The sequence below is a fragment of the Chelon labrosus genome (genome assembly GCF_963514085.1).
Source record: "Chelon labrosus genome assembly, chromosome: 20".
In the NCBI taxonomy this organism is placed as follows: Eukaryota; Metazoa; Chordata; class Actinopteri; order Mugiliformes; family Mugilidae; genus Chelon; species Chelon labrosus.
The window spans coordinates 9,838,567-9,851,459 of NC_140353.1; the positions used below are offsets into that span (position 1 = coordinate 9,838,567).

A 12,893-nucleotide genomic window follows, 5' to 3' on the forward strand; every position below is an offset into this window, starting at 1 on the left:
GCAATAAAAGTCAAGCAGTAAAGGACTCCTTTACTGCTACTGCAAGGCCATTGAGGGTGCAGAGTGGTACAGGATTTGTGCATTTTTGTATTTTCTCTAGGAAACTACTTCAAGAGAGCCCCCCACTGACCATCGACGCTGCAGTAGTAGAGATAGTTGACAGCACCAAGTTCCTCTGGGTGTACATATCAGAGGATATCTCTTGGACAAACACAAACACCACAGCACTCAAGAAGAGAGGACAGCAACAACCCCCTCATGCATCATGCCAACCTTTTACAGAGGCACCATCGAGAGCATTCTGTCAAAAAAAAACATCATCAAATTACATGACAATTCTTTGATGCAACAAGGTTTCTATATACATCATGACTGGTGTGAGTTTACCCATTGCAGTAGAGATTTTGCTGCCCGCAGGGTACAAAACCACATTATGTAATGTGGTCAGTTTTATTCTGCTGTTGTGGTTTCATCACAGCAGATGTGCCTTTCACTGTGTTTGTTGACACGTGGAAATCCAACACCACACATGACCTTTATAAACCAGAATATTATTGTTTATCTGCAGGTGTGTGGTTTCTTTGCAGCCTTTGGTATGCATATCTTTGCAGAAAATAATTAACACTCCAGGGGGATGTACTGTAGGCCATTACTTGATTCATTTTTAAGAGTACAACACCAGCCATAACAGATGCCACTAACCAGAGCTGTAAACTGACAGAAGTACTCATACACACATCTGCAAAAAGCATTAGCAGCAAGGCATGTAATTAAGTAAAATATATGTGGCGATCTTACTTTCACATATTTGAACTTGCTGGTCTGTGCATTTACTGTTTAAGACTTAAATTCTTAATAAATGGCATCTCTGCAAAAGCAGCTGTGAGCTGGGCTTTGTTTTTAAAGATGCACTCCTGTAATTCTGAAGAAGACATGCGTGGAAACATCGAGACATTTGAATCCAGTGGCTTTACAGCTACAAGATTCAGCTGTATTTCATATTATTGTCTTATTACATTATTTTATTGAACAAATACGTCCCATTTAATGACTAGAGTCAACACAGTAACGCCACAGTATTTTATGGGTCAGATAGTATAGCACAGAATAAGCACAGTATACAGTAAACCTATCAAATGTTTCTGGGCCACTGTACTGTCCGAGTACATACATAATATATGTTTTTAAGGTCTTGTGCAGAAAGTAGGAAGATATAGTGCAGTGAGTAGTCCGGAAAATGCTACACAAAGTGGGAGCAAAACATCAGTTAAGAAACCATAAAATATAATAAAAAGTAAGGAATTATTTTTGTCAATAAAAAAACTAGGCTATACAAATACTCACGAATATTTCACATCTTTAAACCCATTGCAACATGAAAGGTCAAAACCTACAGGTGACATCTGATGACACTTTTTCTTTATATTACAACCAGAAAGCATTTGTACAACTTTTGGCCTTCTTAAAACAATAACAATATTTTTTATGCTGTTGTTAAAAAAAAAAAAAACATTTTTAATAATATAATCGAAAATAAATACATGCACATGAACAAAATGTGAAACATACAGACGAGTGAAAGAGGACTATATTACAACAACAACAAAAAAACAAATAATAAGCTATGGAATAAACAAATATTGAAAACAGCCATTGATTAGAAATAAATCGATTTGTTTTTAACTCTTCTTTTCTTTTCTTCTTCTGTTTGTTATTAAAAGTGGAGGCGCCGCCCACTCGTCTTAAACGGAAGTGACGAAACACATGCGGAAGTTGACATTTAGCGCCAAAGCTTGAGTGGGGAAGAGACGAAGTCATGGATGTAGCTCGCAAAATAAAGACAAAAGTGTTGGCTGGCTTCAAGATGAGGGGGCTCATACTGCGACCGTATGTATTTTCTGTCGAGCTTGTTTTGTTAAAATGTTAAAAAAATGCTAAATGCTAACTGTCTTGCTGGGAGTCATTCGATAACACGGACAGTACAATGTCGTTTCTGTAAAATAAATGGCAGGCACATACTGGCCTCGAAAGGGACCACAAATTATAACTAACCTACAGTCAGCCTTCAGTTCACTTAAATGTCTGTAATGATTCCCCCTTAAATAAACTATTTTCAGCTCTTTGACTCGAAATAAAACATCTGACATCTGCTTTAACACTCTTTGTATTATGTATGGAAATAGAATGACGGTACATAATATAAATATATGATATGTCCATATATTTATATATTTCCATTAAAAAGATTTAAAATCGTATTGTCAGTAGATGGCAGCACATGTCAATTTTCCTAATGATTGTTTTCCTGTTTCTATTTGTTGCATGCACTCATACACATTAGGTACAGTGGTGAAATCATTCTGACAGTCCTGCACAAATTATCATTATCATTGTGAAGTTTATGGTATTCAGCATTGGTTAAAAATAACAGAGAGAGCTGTTGATTCAACTGTGTTTTCATTTTGGAGGCTGTGGTTTGTAGTACTATTGAATTGTATTCTGTTGACATCTGTTTCTATTATTTTGTCAACCCCATTTCAGTCAGTGGGCTAGGCTAAATGACAGAAACTCTTTTGTGTTTATTTAAATACAGTTTAACAGCATCACAAACTACATCCTCCAAAGTGATTTTGTGTGTTTCAACATAAACTGAACATTGGTATTTTTGTTTGTTTTTGTGCACCAGTGAAGCCAGCAGGTACCTTGTGGAGGTGCTGGAGTCTGTCGACCACTCAGAGCTGGACGATGTTATTGAGCGGGTCCTGGACGCAGTGGAAAAGCAGCCGTGTGAGTGCAGCGCGCTGTGTGTTTAGTGCACAATCCGCTGTGCGCGTTTCTGTGTTTCTCGGGTTGTGACGGTAATTCGTTTTCCCACAGTGTCCTCAAATATGATCGAGCACTCTGTGGTGGAAATTGCTGTGCAGGATTGCACCCAGTCCTGTGACGAAATCATGTAAGTGGAGCGTAATTATTAATTATCATGTTGTGTTTTGTTTAATTGATCAATTGCAGGATTCTTCATGTTAGTATTCATGCTCTCGGGGTCATTGTTATGTGCATTTTGTTAATGTTTTCATCACTTGACTTTAATTAAATTTACATTTTAGTGGGTCTTAGGTCGTTTCAGAAGTTTTGACACAACTATTTAGTGACATATACAGGTAAATTGTGTCACGTTATGTATAATGCATTGTAGCATCTGAATGTTGAGTGTTTATAAGAGTTATGTGTATGATCTACATGGACCAAACTCAAACTTGTCATTCAGTGCTTACATAACATAGTATATTATTTCATCCATTCTGTCTTACACGAGCTGTTTAACTTCCTTTCAGAGATAACGTGTTCAACATCATCGGAGCCTTCGACGTGCCCAGATACATTTACAGTGTGGAGAGGAAGAAATTTGTACCGTGAGTAAAATGTAGTGTTGACTTGTGAATAGGATTTCATTAATGTCACAGGCAGTTAAAGGTTTAAATGTTCTTCTTTTGGCTTTTTCATTTAGCATCAGTATGACCAGCCATCCGGCACCCGGTCTGTGTGGTTCGGCCAAAGACAAAGCTGAACTCTTCAGGGAGCGCTACACAATCTTACAACAGGTCAGCAAGATTTGACTCATGACTCCACACTGAGCAACAGGCTTGTTGTGTTGGCTGCTGTGTGTAGTTTGTATTTCGTATTCATACATTCACATTTTTCCGTAGCGTATACATCGACACGAGCTCTTCACTCCACCCGCTATAGGAGCTGTTGTAGATGAGGGCCAAAACAAATTTCAGGTATCGACTCTGAAACCAATGCAATGGTTATTAGAAAGGAAGAATGTAGGTCTTTATTCACTTATATGTCATTATTTGTATTTTCTAGCTGAAGACCATTGAAGCGTTGCTTGGTAGCACAGCTAAACTTGGAGAGGTGATTGTTCTTGGGATGATCACACAACTGAAAGAGGTAAGTTACTGATACAGATAGACAGAAAACGTTTCTTCAGTTCTTTCCAGTTTCTTGAAAGTGATAAAAATTGTGGCTTTCCATTCACTTTATTATTATTATTATTATTATTATTATTATTATATTTTAAACTTCTCAAACATTTGTGAATGCTTTTCAGGGCAAATACTACCTTGAGGACCTAAGTGGAACAGTCCAGCTGGACATGTCCAAAGCAATATCCTTTGATAGGTTTTGTGGGTCCATCAACAAAAAGTTCTTTATATTATAAAACATCATGTGGCTTTTTAAAAGGATAATATTCCTTAGCGCTGTTCTTACCAGTTTCATAATGGCCTGTACACAGAATCCTGCTTCGTATTGGCAGAAGGTAAGACGACGTTAAGATATCTCTATAGTATTGAAAAAAATATATAAATTAAATGAAATAGCCAACCAAATAGCCAGATAACATTAATTTCTGTATGTTAATGAAGAGTCTTGCATGCTGTCCTACAGGTTGGTACGAAGACTCTGTGTTCCATGTCAATGGCTTCGGGTTCCCACCAACAGAGCCTTCCTCTGCCACAAGGTCAGTGGTTTCAGTGTGGAAAGATGACAGTACATATTGTAGATGCACTGTGCAGCATACCTGTAAAGCATGTTTAGACTACAACACCTGCTGAAATGTAAAAAGATTACAGGTTATTGTGAAAGCGTAGTGAGTGAAGGTGGATTTGAACCTTGAATTCTTTGACTTTCAGTTTTAAGACACCTTGCAAAGGGTTTGTGCCTTCTCACATAACTGTCCTTGCATTATTTCCAGGGCATACTACGGCAACATGAATTTCTTTGGTGGTCCGTCCACCACTTCAGTCAAAGCTTCAGCCAAGCTGAAGCAGCTGGAAGAGGAGAACGAGGACGCCATGTTTGTGATTGTCTCCGACGTCTGGCTGGACAGTGTCGAAGTGATGGAAAAGCTCAACATCATGTTCTCAGGTCTGATATTTCAAACTTTACAGGTCAAGAACACACACTCTATGGGACGCCTGTCAGATTCTCACTGTTTACTGTTTTTCTTACAGGATATGCAGCCATGCCTCCAACGTGTTTCATTTTGTGTGGAAACTTCTCTTCTGCCCCATATGGGAAAACACAGATCAAGTCGCTCAAGGGTGAGTCAGCTGAGCCCTAATCTCTCATTATGTTTTCCAGTTGATTTATAGCTCTGGCGTAAAAGACATTATATTCTCATACACATTTTTGGGGCATTCTGATCACCCTGATCAGAATAATTTCAGTCGGACTGACCATTTAAATGTATATTAATCCAGTTGTGAGAGATCTGTACAGTGTCAGCCTGCCTTAAAGGACAAAAATACAGCATTTCAAACATTTTATTTATTTATTTTTTGTAGAATCACTGAAGGCTCTTGCAGATGCTATATGTGCATACCCCAACATTCACAGCAGGTACGATCTAATACATTTCTCACTCTGAATTGCTCCTAATTGTTAACCTTCAAAAAATTCAGTGTGTTTGACTTAAACGTGTTCATCCTAAATCTGCAGTAGTCGCTTTGTGTTTGTTCCTGGTCCCGAGGACCCTGGTCCAGGCACCATCCTGCCAAGGTAGGCCTTCACAGACCATCTTGTTTTTAACACCATTGTGGTAGATTTGCACAAATCTAAATGTAGAAAAACTTGTTTCCCTCAGGGCTCCTTTAGCAGACCACATCACGGAGGAGTTCAGGCAGAGGGTGCCATTTTCTGTGTTCACAACCAACCCATGCAGGTAAAACATGATAAAAGGGTTTCAGTACATGTATAAGTTCATGGCCAGACTCAAGACTGAAGCTACTGTAAAACAGATTTTTATTGTGATGATGTTTTTTCCTGTCAGGATCCAGTACTGCAGCCAGGAGATCGTCATTATCAGGGAAGACCTGGTCAACAAGATGTGCAGGAATTGCGTCCGGTTGCCCAATAACAATCTTGACATTCCAAACCATGTGAGTTTCAGCTTCTCTGAACAAACCTGCCCATACTTGACTGAAAGACCTCTCATTAAACAGACATACAGTATCATTAGTTGTGTTGATAGATGTTTATTTGCCTTCCTCCAAAGGGCTGTAAGTATTAGTCACGGGTTGTTGCTGTGAAGATGTTGGTAAACTAATAATTTCTGACAGAACTCAATTTGAAATGTTTGTCTTTGTGTTCCTTTCTCCAGTTTGTTAAGACCATTGTGTCCCAGGGTCACTTGACTCCACTCCCGCTCTATGTCAGTCCTGTATTCTGGTCGTACGACTACTCCCTGCGCATCTACCCAGTACCTGATGTCATTGTCTTCGCAGACAAATACGACCCCTTCAGTATCACCAATACTGGCTGCCTGTGTGTCAACCCGGTAAGAAAAAGAGGAAACAAAGAAAATGGCTCAAAATTATCCCTTGACTGAATTCGAAACAGTATTTTCCCAGTTTTATTCAGATTTATTTTTTTTTGTTCACACTTTGTCACTCTGTATTTCTGCAGGGTTCATTCCCAAGAAGTGGTTTCACATTCAAGGTGTATTATCCATCCAACAGAACTATTGAGGACAGGTACATTTGTAAAGTTTTACTTTTCTCTTATACACTATTGATGGTTGAAGTTTAAACACTTACTATACCTATACTAAACTTTTGTGTTCTTGTGTTTCCACAGCAAACTCCAAGGGCTCTGAAGAAAGTTGTTGATTAACATGTAGCTCTGTTTTTAGTTGTTTTGTACATTGCCTTTGTATGATACTGTATGTGAAAAATTAGGAGTGATCAAATCATTGTATGTGTCTGTATCTGTTTACTGTCTTGAATAATAAAGCTTTTATCCTTTGTACTGAACACTGTGACCTTTTTGTGTATGCATAATAGTTTAGGCAAGAAAGCAAAGTACACTTTTGAATGAAGTTGCACTCAACTGTTTCTTCACATTAACATTTACTGTAGTTAAACAGGTGACTTTTATTTTGAAAAACAATCTCGGCGCTGTGCGGGACTGTTTGATTAAGTTTTAGGGGGATTTTCTGGGATATTTAATTTGGTGTGTTTGATTTCTGCGACAATTGACACGTGATGCCCTTAAATAACATAAAATATTAAAATATATCGGTTTGAACGTAGGGTCTAGGCGATTTTATTCCGACCTCACCAAGATGGCGGATTAAAGGAGACGCTCGCTTCCGGTCGTGCCCCCAGAACGCTTGTGATGACCTCACATAAATGGCGGACAGCTTTTGAATTTTGCAGGAAAATCAAACATTAGCTACGGTAAGGTGACGAAGGTGCAAATGTACTTTACTCTGAGCAAATGTACGTTTTTTTATATTCGATATTAACGCTGCAAATATAGTTTAGAAAGGTGCTTTCTTCCCGCGGTCGCTGTGTTTGTCATTTTCTAGTTTTGGAACGTGAGCAGGGAGGACATTAACAGACGGAACAGCTGTTGGGTGCTAGCTACCTTGGCTAAAACTACTGTTATTTAGGGAGTTTTAATTCAATATTTCAAATATCTTGGACTTTTGGTTGGTCTTTTCTCTTATATAACATATATGCACGAAGCTAACGTTGACATGCTAACCCAAATAGTTAAGCTAGCAAAGTAGGTCAACAGTAATCGTGCTACTAGCTAACGTTGCATCGCAAACAGCCTTGGGTTAGCCAAAATGTTGCTAGCAAAACAGCTCAAGGCGTGCATCTGATTAAAATAAATCTGTACTTTACGCAGCGAGAGTATGACGACGTTGTCCTATTGTGTCCTGTTGTCTCATGTCTTGGATGTTTAACCGTCTAGTCACTTATGGACGCCCATTGTTTTGATTTTGCGTCATCTTTTTATTAGCTTAGTATTGGATTATTGGCTTGTCAGTTAATTAAACAATCTAGATGTTTTCACTTATTCTCTCTCTTGTTGCCTTAGTAGAACAAGAGACAGGACATGGCAGAGAGGATGGCAGACATGGAGGAAGACATGGAAGAGCAGCCAGCCGAAGAGGATGACAATGACTCGGAGAGGGATGAAGATGACAGGGTGTTTGCTTGGATGGTAAACGACGGTATGGATGAAGACGAGGAAGAGGAGGAGGAGGAGGAGGAAGAGGCGGAGGACGAGCAGCAGCTGTTGGACGCTGAAGCATCCGAGTCATTTGAGTTGGACACACCAGCTGAGCGCAGTGGACACATAGCAGTGGTTGACAGAAACATCATGTACGTGTGGGGTGGATACAAGGTATGGATTGTCTTTTACATTTACATGTCCACTGTCTCAACGTGTGTCTGAGTTGTTCTTAATCCTTCTCTGTTCAAGAATGCTCAAAATCACGGATTCTTTGACTTGTACCTGCCAAGAAATGAGATCTGGACGTACAACTTGGAGTCAGGAGTGTGGTGAGAATGTCTTATGACTTAAACGGATAACACCGTCATCAGCTCTGCACTTTTCTCCTGTCATTCAAGTAGAGAAATTAAAAAAAAAAAGAATTGTGCATGTTCATAGGAACAAGCATGTAGCTGGGGGTAACCTGCAAACGTCGATGTCGGGAAGCTGCGGGGTGTGTGTCGATGGAGTGCTCTACCTGTTCGGAGGTCATCATGCCAGGGGAAACACAAACAGGGTACAGTTTACCTGTTTTCCCACCATCTTCTATTATTTTTGGATAATTGCGTCTTGTCTTGTCAGCCTACTGATCATCTTTCTGACCGACCTGTATATTGTGCTGTTCTTTATAGATCTACCGCCTGCCCCTGAGAGCTCCAAGCCTTGTGTGGGAGGAAATGAGAGACCTCAAAGGACTTGCTCCATCGTGCAAGGACAAGCTAGGGTGTTGGGTTCAGAAGAACAGGTAAGGGGATGAGTGTTTTTTTTTTTTTTCTTTCTTTCTTTTTGCTTTATGATGGTGCCGATATTGAACATCAAAGAAGAGAGAGTTAGGGTTAGGTTGTATGAGCTACTCACAGTAAGTGTGTTACTTACGGAAGATAGTGGTCAACACACGCCCAGTTCAGAGAAGCAGACAGGAGGTTTAGCCAAATTCTATATTAGTTTAAGTGTTAGCTCTGGTCTACTGCTGTGTTTTGGTGTTTTAACACCAACTAATGTGTTGACACACAATAAGTCAAACAAGCTTGTGGCAATAGATCTACAACTTCTGCAAGGTAAAATATTTTATTTTACATATAGTCTGATGGCAAGGTAAAGTGCTGACAATATTCTGAATAAAGCTTCTTGGGACTTTTTTTTGTAAAGTACATTTTGGTGACCCTGCACAGCAGTTCATCTACTTTAGATTACAAAAAAGAAAACAGTTTGACAGAACTACCAGTCATCGAAATACCCATTTTAATCAGAAGCTGGAGTTACACTGCCACTACAGAATGGCCTTCGATTTAAACATCTAGTGCAGAAATGTGGCCAAGGATTAGTTTTTTCCATATGCAAGAATACATACACCATTTTAATAACAACATGTTTTAGTGACCTTGTTGTGATATTGTGTTGGCAGACTTATATTTTTTGGAGGCTATGGATATGCTGCACAGGGATCACATCGGGGGACTTTCGAGTATGATGAATCGTCTTCTCTCATGGTCTGTAAACAGAAATCCTATTCACATAAACAATGAATCAAGAGTTTTTCTGAAAGGTTGGATACATCTGTTTTTATCCCAAAAAATAGTTGAAGGAATTGTGGCTTGAAAAGTGTTTTTTTTTTTTTTTTTTGGTGGTGCAGTGGGACAGCCCTGGGCGAGGCTGGAACAATCACATCCATATCCTGGACCTGGAGACATCCACATGGAGCCAGCCCATCACCACGGTAAAAACAAACACAAACTCACCAGCTTCATTGCAGATAATTCGACGGATACACACAAATAGCCTCTCCCTTTATCATCACTTGTAGATTTGTACAAATGCAAATCTTGTATATTTTTGCTTATACCATTGTATTTTATGTATGTTATGGCTTATAACTATCTTAAACCTATTTTTCTTTTTTGTTTTTCAATAAATAATAATAATAATAATAAAAAATTTTTTATGTGCAATTGAACTTCTGCGACAAAGCAATTCCCCTTGTGGATCAATAAAGTCTAGCAATTTAACATTGTGAAATTTACTGTCTGGTTTTGTTCTTAACTCAGGGAAACACCCCATCACCAAGAGCAGCTCACGCTTGTGCCACAGTTGGCAATCGAGGATATGTGTTTGGGGGACGATACAAAGTAGGTGGCGATTTCAAGGCTGCATTTCTTTCTTTGTGGTTATTTTGTTTTAATGCCACCGTCTAATAACAACCACTTTCCTTTGGTCTACAGAACTACAGACTAAATGACCTTTACTACATTGACCTGGACACATGGGAGTGGCATGAAATGTAAGTGTTGCTTCATGTTACGCGTGTTGTGACCTAGCACACAGTATAAAAGAGTCTATAAAAGAGCCTCGGCTTATTTCTCTGGAACCTAATAAAACTTTTTTTAATCGCATAAATAATATTCCCTTGATGGCCTCAGTGACTTTGTCCTCATGTCATGAGGAAAGGGCAGCCTGACCTTATGTTCCATTGTTCACTAAAGGTTATCCAGCTGTTTACCACTTTTCAGGATTCTCCCAATATTCTAATTAAATATTAAATTCAAATAATCCTCCTAACATTGAACCCCCCTGCCTTCGTTGTAGGAGCGTCCCCCAGCAGGGTCCTGTGGGTCGGTCTTGGCACTCCTTCACGCCCGTGTCACCAGACCACATCTTCTTATTTGGAGGTTTCACCACAGACAGAGAGACACTGAGTAAGTGTGACACTTGACATTGAGTGGAAAATAACTGTAGAGGTCTCGAAGTAATGCCCAAGATGTGGTTTTTCAGGTGATGCTTGGCTGTACTGCGTGAGCAAAAACGAGTGGAAGCCTTTCAAACACAGTCACGCAGAGAGCCCCAGGTGAATATTTCATCTTATTTGGATCCTATTGATTATGTGCATTTAGATTAAGGCAGTATCTGATAATGCATTTGTATATTTTAGGCTGTGGCACACGGCATGCTCTGGTCCTGATGGAGAGGTGTTTGTGTTTGGAGGATGTGCCAACAACCTGTTGTCTCATCACAGAGCTGTAAGATGAATATTTTATCTTCATGTAAGAATAATTTTTTTTTTTTATTATTATTTTTTACTGTGATTTTCACTTTTTTCTATTTTTAACAGGCTCACAGCAACGAGTTACTGGTTTTCAACGTCCAGCCTAAATCATTAGTCCGGTGAGTGCACAGTAACTTTCTCCACACCTGATATATTTGCCTTTACGTTGTGTCACACTCACACATTATCTATTATCACCGCTCCCCAGGTTCTGTATGGAGACCATTCTGCAGCACAGGGAGCGTTTGTCAAACTACTGGGACTGTTTGCCTAAACACCTCCTGCACAGCCTCAAGCAGAGAATGACACGCGTCAACACACTGGGCTCCTAGATCCAGAGGATGCCAATAATCAATCAAGTCTTGAAGGATTACAGGACGATATGTATGTATGTATGTATGTATGTATGGAAGAGATGAGTGTTTCTATCAAAGCAGGTGTCCCCTTTGAGCATTAGTTTAACGTGTGTGGACACCTCTAAGCAATAGTGAACAGTTGTGGATTTGTTGGACGTGTTTCCCGATTGATAAGCTAACATTCCCGGGCTGTTCACAGCTGTTAATCACCATTTATTATCTCAATTCTTGCAAGGCCAGTAGAAGCGTTAGCGGTGAGGGACAGCCTATTCCTAGGACGAAATATACGAGAGAGAGAGAGCTCGCGGAAGCCCCATGCGACTTTTGGATTAGTTTTTGTTCTGCGCCTTCCTCTCCCAGCAGCTCTGACAATGTTATAAAAAAAAATAGATTCATTACAATAAGAGTTTGGTGAAATAATGGGTTAGTTCCTCAAAATAATGGGTTTGTTCCTCACAAATAAAAATTTATGAGAACGTTTCGACGCATTTACAAAATAATAAGCCACGGTCTACTTAGTTACTCAAAATGAGTTAGTATCTGGCAAATAATGACGAAACATTATCCAAATTAGTTTGTCATTAATCTGAATATTAAATTAGAAGTTGGTAGGTTTAAAAAATATTCTCAAAATAATGAGAAACCTTCCCAATGTGTGAGCAAACTGATCCTAATTACATTATTTTGAGATTCTAAGTCTTTGCTGAGACATAATTTCAAGAAGGTTTCTCATACTACATGGACAGAAAACCCCCACTCATTTTCCATCTTTTCAGGATGACTACTAAAACAGAGAAAATGCATTGTGTGATTAAGACTGAGAGCAGTGCAAAGCCTATACAGGACTCAACAGATGTTAAAATAGCAACTTTTCACTGGTGTTATTCCTAGAACCAACTTAAAATGTCGTTGTCTTAACACAAAGCAAAACGGGGTTTGCTTTAGCTGCAGAGCTGTTTCGTAGTCTGTTCGCTTTATTGATTACTCTAATCTTTACCGTGATCTGGAATACAGATGTTCGCTTGATGTTGGGTGATTTGCTTAAGTTCTCACAGACCTAAAACTAGTGCTTTACGTTATAAAAGACTCAACTCTGGAGCCACGGAAATGTTAACTTTTAGGTTTTATTTGTATATAAATATATATATATATAGTTATTTATATATTTGTGGGGAAATGTGTGGGTTGTCTTCTAAAAGAGGCTGTCAAAGTCTTTACGGTGTTACAGGCGTCTCCTGTAACACTGATTTTATTTAATCGATGACTTTAAATACTGCGACTATATTAGATGTTGAGCCACATTGCACTGAAATGCCTCCTGTCTGTAGGGCTTTGTTTGTACTTGCCTGGTTTGCACAAAGTTCTCTTGGTGTTTTTTATTGTAGGATACAATGCATACTGTTAATGCAACGTTCACTTTGTACTCG

At 39.1% G+C, this 12,893-nt stretch overlaps 1 protein-coding gene across 1 annotated transcript; it reads left to right on the forward strand.

Annotated features, from left to right (window-relative positions):
• Window positions 1–1,681: 1,681 nt before the first annotated feature.
• LOC311505109 (DNA polymerase epsilon subunit 2-like) lies at window positions 1,682–12,787 on the forward strand. Its single transcript, XM_084568512.1, has 31 exons — window positions 1,682–1,887; window positions 2,687–2,787; window positions 2,878–2,953; window positions 3,336–3,413; window positions 3,509–3,602; window positions 3,708–3,782; window positions 3,871–3,954; window positions 4,115–4,171; window positions 4,276–4,324; window positions 4,453–4,525; window positions 4,760–4,932; window positions 5,019–5,108; window positions 5,352–5,406; window positions 5,506–5,565; window positions 5,651–5,728; window positions 5,837–5,945; window positions 6,167–6,343; window positions 6,472–6,552; window positions 7,897–8,202; window positions 8,281–8,360; window positions 8,470–8,587; window positions 8,703–8,815; window positions 9,476–9,560; window positions 9,704–9,787; window positions 10,116–10,196; window positions 10,290–10,348; window positions 10,654–10,763; window positions 10,840–10,912; window positions 10,997–11,084; window positions 11,177–11,229; window positions 11,319–12,787. The coding sequence occupies exons 1-31, from the start codon at window positions 1,817–1,819 to the stop codon at window positions 11,440–11,442; spliced, it is 2,955 nt and encodes a 984-aa protein (XP_084424638.1). The 5' UTR covers window positions 1,682–1,816; the 3' UTR covers window positions 11,443–12,787.
• Window positions 12,788–12,893: the final 106 nt, after the last annotated feature.

Coding starts and splice junctions, on each gene's coding strand:
- LOC311505109 (XM_084568512.1), top strand. CDS start 1,817: ATGGATGTAGCTCGCAAAATAAAGACAAAAGTGTTGGCTGGCTTCAAG. Junction 5,729..5,836: donor TTCACAACCAACCCATGCAG/GTAAAACATGAT, acceptor TTTTCCTGTCAG/GATCCAGTACTGCAGCCAGG. Junction 10,913..10,996: donor AGTCACGCAGAGAGCCCCAG/GTGAATATTTCA, acceptor TGTATATTTTAG/GCTGTGGCACACGGCATGCT.